The sequence below is a fragment of the Mobula hypostoma genome, unplaced genomic scaffold (assembly GCF_963921235.1).
Source record: "Mobula hypostoma unplaced genomic scaffold, sMobHyp1.1 scaffold_62, whole genome shotgun sequence".
Lineage (NCBI taxonomy): Eukaryota > Metazoa > Chordata > Chondrichthyes > Myliobatiformes > Myliobatidae > Mobula > Mobula hypostoma.
Window position 1 is genome coordinate 110,405 of NW_026948193.1, and position 17,981 is coordinate 128,385.

General features: G+C 46.8%; 2 protein-coding genes across 3 annotated transcripts in view; one reads left to right on the plus strand and one right to left on the minus strand.

Moving 5' to 3' along the window:
• LOC134341763 (oocyte zinc finger protein XlCOF6-like) overlaps positions 1-17,981 on the minus strand; it is a 21,230-nt gene continuing 3,249 nt past the window's right edge. The window contains exons 2-3 of one of the 2 annotated variants that reach the window (XM_063039678.1): positions 13,721-15,542; positions 1-2,428 (exon numbers count right to left, since the gene is read on the minus strand). In XM_063039678.1, the coding sequence (XP_062895748.1) occupies positions 2,388-2,428; positions 13,721-15,140 (1,461 nt within the window). In that variant the 5' untranslated portion in view covers positions 15,141-15,542 and the 3' untranslated portion in view covers positions 1-2,387. Of the gene's footprint in view, positions 2,429-11,417; positions 11,750-13,720; positions 15,543-17,981 lie in introns of those variants that run through there. The other variant, XM_063039677.1, reaches the window with a different exon arrangement.
• LOC134341766 (oocyte zinc finger protein XlCOF6-like) overlaps positions 6,109-17,981 on the plus strand; it is a 27,081-nt gene continuing 15,208 nt past the window's right edge. Inside the window, exon 1 of the mRNA XM_063039684.1 lies at positions 6,109-7,435. Within this exon, the coding sequence (XP_062895754.1) occupies positions 6,257-7,435 (1,179 nt within the window). The 5' untranslated portion in view covers positions 6,109-6,256. The remainder of the gene's footprint in view (positions 7,436-17,981) is intronic.

Genomic DNA, 17,981 nt, shown 5'->3' on the forward strand with positions numbered 1-17,981 from the left:
TCAATTAACGACAGCACAATAAGATCGTTACTTATTTTTCACCCGTTTATTTCTTCGAGCTTAGCCGACGAGTGAACTTGGACCCGACATGAGGGAGAAAATCTTTCTCGTCTCCCTGGCGGTTCAACAAGTTCACTGCCTGATGTCAGAATTGTCAGAAGTTATAAGGCCACCGATACAAAAGGACAATCAGTCTGATAACCACTCCGGCCAAGTCAATGTACTACTGATACAAAGAACAATCAATCAGCCACCTTAATTAAAGAAAAGAATGTCCTACCTGGTTTGCTGGAGCCACAACTTAATTACAAAGAGAAGAACATCCGTCAAATTTATGCTTTAAATAAAAGGGAATGTTCTGTCTAATTTCCATCATGTGGATCTGGGCGAACCTTAAACATTATCTTGCTCCAAAGAAAGCAGCTGTGAGACATTATTCGAACACACTGCAGCCACAGACATAGTCAGTACTTAATTCATTGTTTACAGGGATCTGAGAATCCCCCATTCCCTGAAACTTCATCAATGAGCATCGAAGTAATTGAGCTGATCAGGGAGGGAAGCAGAGCTGGAAGGGGGCACAGTACTAGGAGGTTTGAAGTCTGTAATGACCTGTATGCCATGCCACATGCGCCGGGGGTCCCAGGAGTTGAAATGCTCCTTGATTCTCTGTTTGTTTATGTGTTTAGCCTGAGAGAATCCCCTCCTCAGGTTGGCCCTGGCTGAGCTGTAAGCCTCCTGGTCTCCAGACATGGAGGCTGAATCTCTGGCTTTGAGCAGGATGCAGACTTCTCTGTTCATCCACGGTTTCCGATTGGGGAAAACTTTTATTTGTTTTTGTAATGTCACTCTATCTACACACTTGTTGATGTGCTCAAGGACTGAGTTGGTGTACAAATCAATGTTAATCTGAGAGTCTGTGGTGGCATGGGCAGCAAACGTGCTCCAGTCTGTGTGCTGGAATTGGTGCTGAAGAGCAGAGTCAGCCCCCTCCAGCCAGATCTGAATAGTCTTCATTGTGGGTTTCACACGTTTAATGACCGGGCTATACTTGGGAAACAGATACAATGAAAGATGGTCAGATTGTCCCAGGTGGGGGAGGGTAGTGAGTTTGTCAGCATCAGCCACATTTGTGTAGACATGATCTAAGGTTTTATTACACGTGGTGGTGCGTAATACATTTTGGTAAAATCTTGGAAGCACGGTACACAGGTTACAATGATTAAAGTCCCCAGCGACAATCAAAGCTCCGTCTGGATGCAATGTCTGCAGCTTGCTAATAGCAGCACTGAGGTCTTTCATGGCTACTTTAACATTAGCATCCAGTGGAACGTAAACTGCGACAGTAATGATGCATGTTTTGTGACAATGAGGGAGAGTTTGTTTACTTGACACCAGTCAGATGTTGTTCAGACCTCAGAGTCAGCAATCAAATGGTTGAGCATGGTGCGATGAATGTGCTGAGCTGTGTATATCACAATGCAAGAAGCGTTGTAGGAAAGCCAGATGAGCTCAGGACAGGGAATTCTGATATTGTAGCTATTATTGGGGACTTGGTTGCACCCAACAATCTGAGGGATTTAGAGGAACAAATTTGTCAAGAGATCGCAGACCATGCCAAGAAACAAAAGTTAATTTAGTAAGTGATTTTAACTTTCCATGTATTGACTGGGACTCCCACACTGTAAAAGCACTAGATGGGGTAAAGTTTATCAAATGTGCCCTTAATCAGTACGGAGAATTCCTGATGTAGAAGTGTGATGTAGAGGCTGATGATCCAGGGCTGGTGACAGAAATGATTGATCATAATGCCATGAGATTCAAAGTAAATATGGAAAAAAGAGAGGTCTGGACCATGGGTTGAGATTCTAAATTGGAGAAAGGTCAATTTTGATAGTATCATAAAGGATCTGACAAGTGTGGTTTGGGACAGGCTGTTTTCTGGCAAAGGAGTACTTGGTAAGTGGGAGACCTTCAGAAGTGAAATTTTGAGGGTGTAGAGTTTGTATGTGCCTGCAAAATAAAAGTTGAAAGTTAACTGGTGCAGGAAACCTTGGTTTTCAAGAGATATTGAGGCCCCGGATATTTTGTTCCTCTAAATGCCTCATTGGGTGCTCCCAAGACTCACTAATGACTACAATATCATAATTCCACACCCTGAGCTCATCTGACTTCTTTTTTTAGTCGTCTTCTGTTGGTTTCTAAAAGCTTCCCAATTGTTTTTGCTCTTTTGTTCGCCCTCTCTTTGGCTTTTATGTTGGCTTTCGCTTCTCATTTCAACCACGGTTGTGTCCTCCTGCCTTTCCAATGTTTCCACATCTTTTGGATGTATCGATCACTGAGCTCCCAAATTGCTCCCAGAAACTCCAGCCATCGCTGCTCCGTTGTCACTCCCAACTTTTTCCTTCCAAACAAGTTTGGCTGGCTTCTGTGTCATAGAAACATGGAGAAGTTCAGTATGGAAACAGGCTATTTGGCCCATCTTTTTGCACTGCGGACCGGTTTAATATTGACAATATTCTTGCGGACCGGCCGACCCAGGGGTGGGGGGGTGGTGGGTAGGGTTGCCAATGGACAAGTGTAGCAGTCAAATACGTTGCGTTTACCCAGAGAAAGACTACAATGACCATGAAGCCTTGCACGGGCACCAGTGCGCATGCGCGTCGTGACCTGCCGATTTTTCCTGCAAATCCTTTTTCGTGATTCTCTTCGGAGTGGCGGGGGGGGTGTGTTAATCACGACTGGAATATAGGTGATAAATGGCTAATACACCCAATTTCGTTTCTAAAAGGGTTTATCTAACGAATTTAATATTAAACACACAGCACATATTTTCCTCGCATGAATATAGTGATAAGTCAATTATCAGAGGAGCTTGAAGTTAGTGTTGAACAAACTTCCAGTAGAAGTGGCAGAAGCAGGTTCGATATTATCATTTAAAGAAAAATTGGATAGGTATATGGACAGGAAAGGAATGGAGAGTTATGGGCTGACTGCAGGTCGGTGGGACGAGGTGAGAGTAGCGTTAAGCATGGACTAGTAGGGCAGAGATGACCTGTTTCCATGCTGTAATTGTTATATGGTTATATAAGTAAATCAATAGCATCATGACATTTTAAGTAACATTTGGATTTTAAACACACAGCACATATTTTCCCCGTATGAATATATAAGATCATTGCAACACACCAATATCGCTGAATCAGTGGGAGCCCTGGGCTTGTTTCCCTCCAACAACACGGTCCTATCGAGGGATGATGGGAGACAGCAATACTAGAAGTGAGTTCCTGTCCAGTCTATTCCGCAATTTAGTTTTCGTTGCATTCATTGCAGAAAACTCCGCTTCGCAGAAAAATGTTGGAAATGGAAGCAACGTTTTCAGTGCTCTCGTGGCTATCTCAGGATATTTAGCCTTGACTTTGATCCAGAATGCCGACAGAGATGTTATGTCAAACGTATATTTCAGCCCGCTGTCATTTGCAAGCTCGAGGAGTTGATCTCCTTCCTGCGCTGACACAGATGACGTGCAGGTCACGACCTCGCATGCGTAATGGCTGATCAGTGGCCGTGACAGGGAATGAGAAAAGGTGCGCTGACTCATTACGCCAAATCATATCGTTGCCTTGCGGCCCGGTAGCACATGCTTTGCGACCCGGTGGTTGGGGACCGCTGGTCTAATACAATTACCTGCACCGAGACCATCGCCCTCCATACCCCTATCATCCAGGCTCCCATCCAAACTTCTTTGAAATGGTGAAACCGAGTTGATATTCACCACTTGTGCTGACATCTCATTCCACACTCTCACGACCATTGCAGGAAAGAGCCTTTCCAAATATTCCCATTAAATTTCACCTTCCCCACTTACCCATGACCTCTGGTCGTCATCCCACCCAACTTCAGTGGAAAAAGCTGCTTGCATTTACCCTATCTATACCTTCATAATTTTATATACTTCTAACAAATCCTCAAAGCACTTCTAACAAATCCTCAAAGCAATGTATAATTTCCTTGTTTATGTTTGGAGCCTTTTTTAGATGTATAAGATGATGAGGAGTATTAATCGTGTGGAGAGCCAGAGGTTTTTTTTTCCCAGGGCTGAAATGGCTAACACAAGGGGGCATAGTTTTAAGGAGCTTGGAAATAGATACCGAGGGGATGTCAGGGGTAAGTTTTTTACACAGAGAGTGGTGGGCGCGTGGAATGCACTGCCGGCTATTTGAGTGAGTGTTTCAGTTACTGTGGGGCCAGACACCCATGCAGCTCAGTGGGAACAGGGAATAATACCAATGGAGAGAGTCAAACTGAGCCAGGTCACAGATTGGAGATGGCAGAAATACCCCATTCTTATAGAAACAGGAAGAGCATCAGAGGATTTGATGGCCATTTCAGATATCAGCACTGTGCCTAGTTAGAAGATGATTTCTCTCTCCAACTTGGGTTGAACCTCACTGTAACAGTGTGATGCCAGATCAAACCTTGGCAACTCAAGTGATCTCATCTGAAATGTTGTCCGTCACTCATTGATCGATTTTGTAAATCTTTTTACAGATTAAAAATGACAAGGAATTTGTCTACGGGAATCTCGAACACAACACGCCAGTTTTAGAAACATAGAAACATAGAAAATAGGTGCAGGAGTAGGCCATTCGGCCCTTCGAGCCTGCACCGCCATTTATTATGATCATGGCTGATCATCCAACTCAGAACCCAGCCTTCCCTCCATACCCCCTGACCCCTGTAGCCACAAGGGCCATATCTAACTTCCTTTTAAACATAGCTAATGAACTGGCCTCAACAGTTTGCTGTGGCAGAGAATTCCACAGATTCACCACTCTCTGTGTGAAGAAGTTTTTCCTAACCTCGGTCCTAAAAGGCTTCCCCTCTATCCTCAAACTGTGACCCCTCGTTCTAGACCTCCCCAACATCGGGAACAATCTTCCTGCATCTAGCCTGTCCAATCCCTTTAGGATCTTATACGTTTCAATCAGATCCCCCCTCAATCTTCTAAATTCCAACGAGTACAAGCCCAGTTCATCCAGTCTTTCTTCATATGAAAGACCTGCCATCCCAGGAATCAATCTGGTGAACCTTCTTTGTACTCCCTCTATGGCAAAGATGTCTTTCCTCAGATTAGGGGACCAAAACTGCACACAATACTCCAGGTGTGGTCTCACCAAGGCCTTGTACAACTGCAGTAGTACCTCCCTGCTCCTGTACTCGAATCCTCTCGCTATAAATGCCAGCATACCGTTCGCCTTTTTCACCGCCTGCTGTACCTGCATGCCCACTTTCAATGACTGGTGTATAATGACACCCAGGTCTCGTTGCACCTCCCCTTTTCCTAATCGGCCACCATTCAGATAATAATCTGTTTTCCTATTTTTGCCACCAAAGTGGATAACTTCACATTTATCCACATTAAATTGCATCTGCCATGAGTTTGCCCACTCACCCAACCTATCCAAGTCACCCTGCATCCTCTTAGCATCCTCCTCACTGCTAACACTGCCACCCAGCTTCGTGTCATCCGCAAACTTGGAGATGCTGCATTTAATTCCCTCATCCAAGTCATTAATATATATTGTAAACAACTGGGGTCCCAGCACTGAGCCTTGCGGTACCCCACTAGTCACCGCCTGCCATTCTGAAAAGGTCCCGTTTATTCCCACTCTTTGCTTCCTGTCTGCTAACCAATTCTCCACCCACACCAATACCTTACCCCCAATACCGTGTGCTTTAAGTTTGCACACTAATCTCCTATGTGGGACCTTGTCAAAAGCCTTTTGAAAATCCAAATATACCACATCCACTGGTTCTCCCCTATCCACTCTACTAGTTACATCCTCAAAAAATTCTATGAGATTCGTCAGACATGATTTTCCTTTCACAAATCCATGTTTTGCTGTCTTTGTCCAGATATTTAAGAAGTGGAGCAAGGGATTCACTCGATCATCCTTCCTGCTCAGACTGTGGGGAGAGATTCATTTGATCATCTGACCGACTGACACGCCCGTCATCTTACACAGGGGAGAGGCCATTCACCTGATCAGAAAGTGGGAATGGATTCACTCCATCATCTCAACTGAAGGTACATCAGCAAGTTTACACTGAGACAAGCCCATTCACATGTTCTATGTGTGAGACGGGATTCAGTTGGTCATCCCACCTGTGGATACACCAGTCTGTTCACACTGAGCAGAGGCTGGTCATCTGCTGAATTTGTGGGGAAGGATTCACGCGGTTATTCGACCTAATGGCTCACCAGCGAGTTCACACCAGGGAGCGACCGTTCACCTGCTCAGACTGCGGGAAGGGATTCACTCAGTCATCTAACCTGAAGGTACATCAGAGAGTTCACACTGGGGAGAGGCCATTCACCTGCTCGGACTGTGGGAAGGGATTCACTCGATCATCCCAACTGAAGGTACATCAGCGAATTCACACTGGGGAGAGGCCATTCACCTGCTCAGACTGTGGGAAGGGATTCACACAGTTAGGTAACCTACAAGCACATCAGCGAGTTCACACTGGGGAGAGGCCATTCACCTGCTCAGACTGTGGGAAGGGATTTGCTCGATCATCTGATCTACAGATACATCAGCGAGTTCACACTGGGGAGAGGCCGTTCACCTGCTCAGACTGTGGGAAGGGATTCACTTCGTCATCTCAACTGAAGGAACATCAGAGAGTTCACACTGGGGAGAGGCCATTCATCTGCTCAGACTGTGGGAACGGATTCACTTCGTCATCTCAACTGACGGTGCATCAGCGACTTCACACTGGCGAGAGGCCGTTCACCTGCTCAGACTGTGGGAAGGGATTCACTCGATCACCTGATCTGCAGATACATCAGCGAGTTCACACTGGGGAGAGGCCGTTCACCTGCTCAGTTTGTAGGAAGGGATTTACTCAGTCATCTCATCTGCAGATACATCAGCGAGTTCACACAGGGCAGAGGCCATTCACCTGCTCAGACTGTGGGAAGGGATTCACACAGTCAGCTCACCTACAAGAACACCAGTCAGTTCACACTGGGGAGTGGCCATTCACCTGCTCAGACTGTGGGAAGGGATTCACTTGCTCATCTAAACTGAAGGTACATCAGCGAGTTCACACTGGGGAGAGGCCATTCACCTGCTCAGTCTGTGGGAAGGGATTCAATTTATCATCTCATCTGAAGGTACATCAGCGAGTTCACACTGGAGAGAGGCCGTTCACCTGCACATACTGTGGGAAGGGATTCACTCAGTCATCCGACCTACTGAAACACCAGCGATTTCACACTGGGGAGAGGCCGTTCACCTGCTCAGTCTGTGGGAAGGGATTCACTCGATCATCTGATCTACAGAGACACCAGCAAGTTCACACTGGGGAGAGGCCGTTCACCTGCTCAGACTGTGGGAAGGGATTCACTCAGTCATCCCAACTGAAGGTGCATCGGAGAGTTCACACTGGAGAGAGGCCATTCACCTGCTCAGACTGTGGGAAGGGATTCACTCAGGCATCTCACCTACTGAGACACCAGTCAGTTCACACTGCGTAGCGGCCATTCACCTGCTCAGTCTGTGGGAAGGGATTCACTCGATCACCTGATCTACAGATACATCAGTGAGTTCACACTGGGGAGAGGCCATTCACGTGCTCAGTCTGTGGGAAGGGATTCACACAGTTAGCTAGCCTACAAGCACACCAGTCAGTTCACACTGGGGAGAGGCCATTCACCTGCTTGGTCTGAGAAGGAAGTCACTCAGTTGTCCAACCTACAGAGACACCCACGTGTTCATATAACCATATAACAATTACAGCATGGAAATAGGCCATCTTGGCCCTTCTAGTCCGTGCTGAACGCTTACTCTCAAGTAGTCACATCGACCTGCCTCTACCCTCCATTCCTTTCCTGTCCATATACCGATCGAATTTTTTTTAAATGACAAAATCGAACCCGCCTCTACCACTTCTACTGGAAGCTCGTTCCACACAACTACCATTCCCTGAGTAAAGAAGTTCCCCCTCGTGTTACCCCTAAACTTTTGCCCCTTAACTCTCAACTAATGTCCAGTTGTTTGAATCTCCCCTACTCTCAATGGAAAAAGCCTATCCACGTCAAGTCTATCTATCCCCCTCATAATTTTAAATACCTCTATCAAGTCCCCCCTCAACCTTCTATGCTCCAAAGAATAAAGATCTAACTTGTTCAACCTTTCTCTGTAACTCAAGTGCTGAAACCCAGGTAACATTCTAGTAAGTCTCCTCTGTACTCTCTGCCTTAGCAAACGCCGCGATGCTAGTACACCCCAGAATGAACGTTCCTACTGCCTTCATGTTGGACGCATCCAACACAGCAGTCGGTGGAGTGCTGGAACAACTCATCGAGAGTCGCTGGCAACCCCTGGCATTCTTCAGCAAACACCTACGACCACCCGAACTCAAATACAGTGCTTTCAACCGGGAGCTATTGGCACTATACCTGGCAATCCGGCATTTCAGATATTTCTTAGAAGGTAGGCCCTTCACCGCGTTCACGGACCACAAACCGCTTACCTTTGCGTTCACTAAGGTGTCCGACCCCTGGTCTTCCCACCAGCAGCAACATCTGTCCTACATCTCCGAATACACTACAGACATCTGGCATGTCCGGGAAAGGACAATGTCGTGGCGGACACACTTTCCAGACCTACCATACAGGCCCTGTCCCAGGGGGTGGACAATACAGCGCTGGCAGAGGCACAGCAGGCAGACGCTGAGATCCCTAGTCACAGGACTGCAGTCTCCGGTTTACAGCTCCAAGACCTCCCCGTAGGCCCAGGTGAGAGGACCCTACTGTGTGACGTAGCTACCGGCCAACCCTGCCCCGTCGTCCTAGCAGCCTGGCGCCGGCGGGTGTTCGAATCCATTCACAACTTAGCGCACCCCTCCATCAGGACAACTGTCCGGCTGGTCGCCAACAGGTCCGTGTGGCATGGACTGCGTAAACAGGTCAGTGAATGGGCCAAAACGTGTATGCAGTGCCAAACGGCCAAGGTGCAGCGGCACACCAAGGCTCCGCCGCAGCGGTTCGAACCCACCCGCCGGAGGTTCGACCACATCCATGTGGATATCGTGGGGCCCCTGCCAGTGTCACGAGGAGCGCGGTACCTCCTCACTATGATAGACCGGTTCACCAGATGGCCAGAGGCAGTCCCGCTCACCGACACCACCTCCGAATGCTGCGCCCGAGCACTGATTGCAACCTGGGTAGCCCGCTTTGGGGTACCGGCCCACATTACCTCCGACAGGGGAGCCCAGTTCACCTCCAGCCCGTGGTCGGCCATGGCCAGCCTTTTAGGATCACAGCTACACCACACAACTGCCTACCACCCACAGTCGAACGGACTAGTGGAGCGCTTCCACTGTCACCTGAAATCGGCTCTCATGGCCTGCCTGGAGGGGCCTAACTGGGTGGACGAACTTCCCTGGGTCCTGCTCGGAATCCGCACGGCGCCCAAGGAGGATCTGCACACCTCGTCGGCCAAGCTGGTGTACGGCGCACCCCTGGTTGTCCCAGGAGAGTTCATACCAGCCCCAAGGGGGCAAGAGGAAGAACCCGCAGCAGTCCTGAACAGACTACGTGAGAGGTTCAGTAACCTGGCCCCCCCCATCCCCACTTCACAGCACGGACAGAGACCGACCTGCGTACCCAAAGACCTGCAGAACTGTAAGTTTCTTTTTGTACAACGGGGTGGACACCGGGCACCGCTACAGCAGCCCTCCGAGGGACCGCTTAAGGTGATCAGGAACAACAGGTCCACGTTCGTGCTGGACATTGGGGGGAGAGAGGAGGTTTTCACGGTGGATCGACTCAAACCGGCCCATGTGGACTTGGCGCAGCCGGTCCAGGCTCAGGCACCGCGGCGCAGGGGCAGACCTCCCAAACAGAGGCCGATCCAGACTGTGGACATTGGGGGAGGTATCGCTGGTTCTGCGGGGGGAGGGGGTTATGTGGCGACCCACTTTCTAGCACACGCAGGCAGAGGGTCGGCTCCATAAAGGGCGCCAGGCCATCTTCACCAACAGGGGGTAAATCTTGCACGCGGAAAGGGTCTGGGAATATGCATTCCCCACAGCAGTCCCGCGCAGGGAGGGCGGGAACGGGAAGGCTTTAAAGCAGGACGCGAAGTTTGAATAAATCTCTTTCATCGCAACCCCAACTCACCGACTATGTGTGGTTATTTTAGTGCTGTGTGTAGCACACCGCTACAGTAGTGCAAAATGGGGAAAACCTTTGACAAAATTTAGTTCAAGGCTTAAAAAAACCTGCCAAACACAGCTCAATAGTTAACAAATACAACAAAGGCAGTAAACACTTTCATCAATACCGAAATTGACATTCTTTTATGAAAATATCTTGGTCCCATTTTAATAAGTAAAATTTGCAAAGATAAATAAGAACTGAAATGACAACTTTAGAAAAGTCTATTTACGCTCAGACCCACTTAGGCTACGTCCACACTACACTGGATAATTTTGAAAACGAAGCTTTTTCTCTTCGTTTTGACCCTCCGTCGACACTGAAATGGCGTTTCCCTCCCTTGAAAATGGAGATTTTTGAAAACACTCTCCAGAGTGTGTAAATTTGAAAACAATTGCTTCGCATTGAAGTGTGGACGGGGTAAATGGAGATATTTAAAAACACTGTCATGACAACACCACAACAACAAAGTTTTTTTTGCTTCTGCTTGGTACTGTGCAAGCGCTGCCGGACGGCTGTTATAACGCGCAGTCGGTGTGAACGGCGTGAGAGTTAAATCGTAAACTGAGCTTTTTTGACCAGATCCCATAAATTGATTTGATTTGAGTCTATCTTTAAAAATATTAATGTCAGAAATACTGTGCAGGTCTGGCGGCAGCAGATTCCACTCTCTTGTTGATCTTGCGTAGAGGACGGCTTCATGCATGTGTAGTTTACTTTATTCTCTACGTTAATAGCTTTTTTGGAGTTAAACATCTCCCTCCAACGTTCTCCACTGCTTTGCTGACTTTGTAGTCGTTTGTAACTCGCCGAAACAGCTCGACTTCATTGTCTGTCTAAACGAAGAAGTCTGTCTGCTTTTCCCAGTGGAGATTTTCTTTGTATTCCTCGAAGACATTTTTGAAAACTTTCTTTCACTTGTTGTAGGTTCTCTTGTTTTTGACCAATGGAAATAGCACAACGCCGCCACGGAAACGTAAATATTATACCGTTTCCTCTTTGCTTGTTTTCTGTAGATGTGTCTGTGCATGCCCAGGAGGAGATTCGCCCAAATATCCAATTTAGTGTGGACAGAGATATTTTGAAAAATGCCTGGTGTGGATGCCTGTCGTTTTTACTCAAAACCGTCATTTTCAAAATTGTCCGGTCTGGTGTGGACGTAGCCTCAGATTAATACTACCTTGGACAGAAGGAGAAAGAGGAATAACACACATGAAAAAAAAAAATCACACAACAGTCAGATAAAACTTCTAAGTATATATTTTCATCAAAAATGAACAGGATTCAATGCTTCATGTGTGTATATGAAATTCTGATAAGAAATACAGACCAGGAAACTTAAATGAGAGGCTAACTCAGAAAAATGAATCATCAATATGGAAGAAAACATTAACCAGTGGAATAAGTATGACCCTCCATGGGAGACATCCCAATGATCTGAGCAGACGAGATGTTGACAAGGAAGTATCGAGCACCTGACTGAGAGTTGGAGACCTCTTCCCAGAAACAGAGGGGTTCCTTGCAGAAAACAGGACAAGGTGGTTGACAAAAAGAAAAAAATCAAAAATACAAACCGTACAAAGTAACAAGGCAATAAATGCAGAAAATGCCAAGAGAAACCAGACCAATCCAACACATTCCAGGATCCTGCAGCAGTTTAACTCAATCTGATTACTTATGCAGGCACAATCAAGTGGCAAATATCATTCACCAAAATCTTGCTTTAAAACACACACTCATGAATGACCACCATAACTTCATTAAGGCACCTTAAATTCAAGCCTGATCCAGTTAGGGACAGAATCTCACAATTTATGTGATAATCAATACATTATTACAGATAGGATAATCTAAAATAACCATCCAGATATAATATTACAGGATAAACAAGCAGGAACAACTCCCTCAATAGATAAAACCATTCTCAACACACACGTACCTCGACCATTGGGGCACCTCACCACAGCTATTGTTTGTATTGTCAGTCAGACAACTGAATTATTTTCCCTGTCAATCAGCTTCCAAATGTTGCTGCTCTGTCATTCCTTGCCACACCCCGCTGCTGATTCCCTTCTCCTCATCATACGTTCTTACCCCGACCACCGTCCAGAGCCCCAAACTCTGCCCTGGGCAGACCTGCCTCTTGTTTCTGACCCCGCTTCGTTGAACATCCAACTAATGGTTTCCCATTCTGCTTTCAGTCTTTAGAGGACAGTGGTGTTTTCTAACAAGCCTTTAGAAGCAGGGAAAATGACCGATAATGTGGAAATGAGCCGTGAATAAGGAGATTAACTCCCAATGTCATTCTTCCTCACCCCAGAGATTTGAGGGGCAAAGAACATCTCAGACAGAACTGCAGTCAGCTCGACTTCTTCAGTCTGCAGAAAATTCCAGGGAAACCTCATCACCCACAGAGTGGTGACTGTTTGGAACCCATCTCACAGATGTGAACAACACAGGAGGATGTAAAAGGACTGTCATGGAACTGGATCACTGGCTGGGTCCAGCAGGCCTGAGTACACTGGTTGTGTTATAAATATTCTAAGTACCAAAGACAGAGTTTAAAATAGAACTAATTAATTTGTCACAGGTGCAGAATATTAAACTCCAGTCCCATTAAAGGTGAATATGTAGCAGAAGAAACTCCTCCCATGCCCAGTGACCAGGGTGCAGAACTGGGTGTGGTGATAATTGCAGAGTTCAGCACCGACAGTCACTCTCAAAATAGCATTCAGCGACGGTGATGGACAAATATCCAGCATGCAGCTTATTGAAGCTTTCTCCCCAGTGTGAACCCGGCAGTATGTCACAAGTATAACATGCTGTAAGGTTTCACTGCTCACGTAATGGCCTCTCTGTAATGTTTCACTGCTGAGGTAATGGTTTCTCTGTAGCAGCAGTGTTTAGGTTACGACTAGAGATAACAGGGTTTTGGAGTGCGGGACGATCTAGTGTCAGAAATATTCTTCCTTGTGAGTCTGGAAGAGATATTTTCATGTTCTTTTGCCAGGGAGAGATGAGAAGACGCAAATGGAGTGGGCCCTTTTTCTTTTTTTTTTGTTTTCTTTACTAACCCTATAGTCAAAGTAAAAATTATAAATCTCAATCATTTAATCACATATTCTGTACTGCTTGTTATTTTGGGGTACTGATTTGTAACAGGGGACACATTGTGCAGCATCCACCCAAATGAGACTTCTTAAGTTTGGCTGGGCCGGGAGCTATCATCCCCTACATTAAACTGCCAGCCGAAGCAAGAGTTGCAAGGTTAGATGACTGAGTGGATCGCTTCCCACATTCACAGCGGGTGAAAGGGTTTCCCCAGTGTGAACTCAATGATGCAAATCTGGTTGAGGTGGCTGAGAGATTCTCTTCCCAAAGTCCAAGCAGGAGATTGGCCTCTACCCCGTGTGAACTTGCTGGCGTCTCTGCAGTTGAGATGACCGAGTGAATCCCTTCCCACACCCTAAGCAAGTGAACGGCCTCTACCTAGTGTGAATTTGCTGGTGTCTCTGTAGGTGGGATGACTGAGTGAATCCTTTCCCACACTGAGCAGGTGAACGGTCTTTCCCCAGTGTGAATTCGCTGATGTCTCTGTAGCTCTGATGACTGAGTGAATCCTTTCCCACAGTCTGAGCAGGTGAACGGCCGCTCCCCTGTGTGAAATGACTGGTGTGTTTGTAGGTGGGATGAGCGAGTGAATCCTTTCCCACAGTCTGAGCAGGTGAACGGCCGCTCCCCTGTGTGAAATGACTGGTGTGTTTGTAGGTGGGATGAGCGAGTGAATCCTTTCCCACACTGAGCAGGTGAACGGTCTTTCCCCAGTGTGAATTCGCTGATGTCTCTGTAGCTCTGATGACTGAGTGAATCCTTTCCCACAGTCTGAGCAGGTGAACGGCCGCTCCCCTGTGTGAAATGACTGGTGTGTTTGTAGGTGGGATGAGCGAGTGAATCCTTTCCCACAGTCTGAGCAGGTGAACGGCCGCTCCCCTGTGTGAAATGACTGGTGTGTTTGTAGGTGGGATGAGCGAGTGAATCCCTTCCCACAGTCTGAGCAGGTGAACGGCCACTGTCCAGTGTGAACGAACTGGTGTCTCAGTAACTGATTTGACAAAGTGAATCCCTTCCCACAGACTGAGCAGGTAAATGGCCTCTTCCTGGTGTGAACTTCCCGGTGGGTCATTAGGGTGGATAACTGAGTGAATCCCTTCCCACAGTCTGAGCAGGTGAAAGGCCTCTCTCCACTGTGAACTGACCAGTGTACTTGTAGGTGGCCTAACTGAGTGAATCCCTTCCCACACTCTGAACAGGTGAACGGCCTCTCTCCAGTGTGAACTCGCTGATGTACCTTCACTGTCGATGACGAAGTGAATCCCTTCCCACAGACTGAGCAGGTGAACGGCCTCTCCCCAGTGTGAACTCGCTGATGTACCTTCAGATGAGATGACTGAGTGAATCCCTTCCCACAGTCTGAGCAGGTGAACGGCCTCTCCCCAGTGTGAACTCTCTGATGTACGTTCAGTTCAGATGACCGAGTGAATCCCTTCCCACAATCCGAGCAGGTGAACGGCCATTCCGCCGTGTGAACTCGCTCATGTAGCTTCAGATGAGATGACTGAGTGAATCCTTTCCCACACTCTGAGCAGGTGAATGGCCTCTCCCCAGTGTGAACTCGCTGATGTACCATTAGATGAGATGACTGAGTGAATCCCTTGCCACAGACTGAGCAGGTGAATGGCCTCTCCCCAGTGTGAATTCTCTGATGTACCTTCAGTTCAGATGACCAAGTGAATCCCTTCCCACAGTCCAAGCAGGTGAACGGCCATTCCCCGGTGTGAACTGGCTGGTGTGCCATTAGGTCAGATGACCGAGTGAATCCCTTCCCACAGTCTGGGCAGGTGAATGGCATTTCTCCGGTGTGAACTCGCTGATGTGCCTTCAGATGAGACGACGAAGTGAATCCCTTCCCATGTTCTGAGCAGGTTCATGGCCGCTCCCCACTGTGAACTCGCTGGTGACCCATTAGTTCAGATGGCTGAGTGAATCCTTCCCCACATATTCAGCAGATGGCCAGCCTCTGCACAGTGTGAACTGACTGGTGTGTCCACAGGTGAAAGGCCTTGCCCAGTGTGAACTTGCTGATGTACCTTCAGTTGAGATGACTGAGTGAATCCATTCCCACTGTCTGAGCAGATGAATGGGTTCCCCCCTGTGCAAAATTACGGGAATGCCAGTCGGTCTGATGATCGAGTGAATCCCTCCCCACTGTCTGTGCGAGATTCCAGTAGACAAATTCCTTGTCATTTTTAACCTGTAAAAAGATTTACAAAATCCATCAATGGGTGTAGGACAACATTTCAGATGAGATCCCTTGAGTTGTCAACGCGTGATCTGGTATCACACTGTTACAGTGAAGTTCAACACAAGTTGGCGATAGAAATCATCTTCTAACTGGGCACAGTGCTGGTATCTGGAGTGACCATCAAATTCTCTGATGCTCTTCCTGTCTCTATAAGAATGGGGCATTTCTGCCGTCTCCAATCTGTGACCTGGCTCAGTTTGACTCTCTCCATTGGTATTATTCCCTGTTCCCACTGAGCTGCATGGGTTCCTGGCCCCACAGTAACTGAAACACTCTCACACAAATAGCCGACAGTGCATTCCATGCACCCACCACTCTCTGTGTAAAAAAACTTACCCCTGACATCCCCTCGGTATCTGTTTCCAAGCACCTTAAAACTATGCCCCCTCATGTTAGCCATTTCAGCCCTGGGAAAGAATCCTCTGGCTACCCACACGATCAATGCCCCTCATCATCTTATACATCTAAAAAAGGCTCTAAACATAAACAAAGAAATTATACATTGCTTTGAGGATTTGGTAGAAGTATACAAAATTATGAGGGTATAGATAAATGAAAGCAGCTTTTTCCACTGAGGTTGGGTGGGATGACAACCAGAGGTCATGGGTAAGTGGAGAAGGTGAAAATTTAACAGGAACATTTGGAAAAGCTCTTTACTGAAATGGTCATCAGAGAGTGGAATGAGATGTCAGCACAAGTGATGAATATGAGCTCGGTTTCACCATTTAAAAGAAGTTTGGATGGGAGCCTGGATGGTAGGGGTATGGAGGGCGATGGTCCCGGTGCTGGTAGTTGCATTAGACAGCTTGAATGTTTTTTCAGCGTTGACCAGATGGGCCAAATAGCCTGTTTCCGTACTGAACTTCCCCATGTTTCTATGACAGAGAAGCTGGTCAAACTTGTCTGGAAGGGAAAAGGTAGGAGTGACAACGGAGCAGCGATGGCTGGAGTTTCTGGGATCAATTCGGGAGCTAAGTGATCGATGCATCGCAAAGAAGTGGAAGCATTGGAAAGGCAGGAGGACACAACTGTGGCTGAAATGAGAAGCCAAAGCCAACATAAAAGCCAAGGAGAGGGCAAACAAAAGAGCAAAAACGATTGTGAATCTTTTAGAAACCAACAGAAGACGACTAAAAAAAAAGTCGGATGAGCTCGGGGGTGGAATTATGATATTGTAGTCATTAGTGAGTCTTGGTAGCACCCAACAGTCTGAGGCATTTAGAGGAACAAAATATCCGGGTCCTCAATATCTCTTGAAAACCAAGGTTCCCTGCACCAGTTACCTTTCAACTTTTATTTTGGCAGGCACATACAAACTTTACACCCTCGAAATCTCACTTCTGAAGGCCTCCCACTTACCAAGTACTCCTTTGCCAGAAAACAGCCTGTCCCAAACAACACTTGTCAGATCCTTTCTGATACCACAAAAATTGACCTTTCTCCAATTTAGAATCTCAACCTGTGGTGCAGACCTCCCTTTTGCCATATTTACTTTGAATCTCATGGCATTATGATCACTAATTTCTGTCACCAGCCCTGAATCATTTCCTGACAGCTCATCGCACACTTCTACATCAGGAATTCTATGTACTGATTCAGGGCACATTTAACAAACTCTACCCCATCTAGTCCTTTTACAGTATGGGAGTCCCAATCAATATAAGGAAAGTTAAAATCACTCACTGAATCAACCTTTGTTTCTTGACATGGTCTGTGATCTCTCTACAAATTTGTTCCTCTAAATCCCTCAGACAGTTGGGTGCAAACATGTCCCAATAATGGCTACAGTATCATAATTCCTGTCCTGAGCTCACCTGGCTTTCCTACGATGCTTCTTGCATTGTGATATACACAGCTCAGCAAATTCACACCATGCTCAACTATTTGATTGCTGACTCTGAGGTCTGAACAACATCTGACTGGTGTCAAGAAAACAAACTCTCACTCATTGTTACAAAAACAAAGGGGCTGATTGTGGATGACAGGAGGAATGGAGACAGGCTAACCCATATTGCCATCAATTGATCACGGTGAACAGCTTTAAATTCCTTGGCATCAACATTACCAAGGATCTCACATTGTCTGAAATTGTCTCACTTTGGCAGAAATATTTAAAATGTCGCTGTCTACGGGTGAAGTGCCGGAGGATTGGAGAGTGGCTCATGTTGTTCCGTTGTTTAAAAAAGGATTGAAAAGTAATCCGGGAAATTATAGGCCAGTGAGTTTAACGTCAGTAGTAGGTAAGTTATTGGAGGGAGTACTAAGAGACAGAATCTACAAGCATTTGGATAGACAGGGGCTTATTAAGGAGAGTCAACATGGCTTTGTGCGTGGTAGGTCATGTTTGACCAATCTGTTAGAGTTTTTCGAGGAGGTTACCAGGAAAGT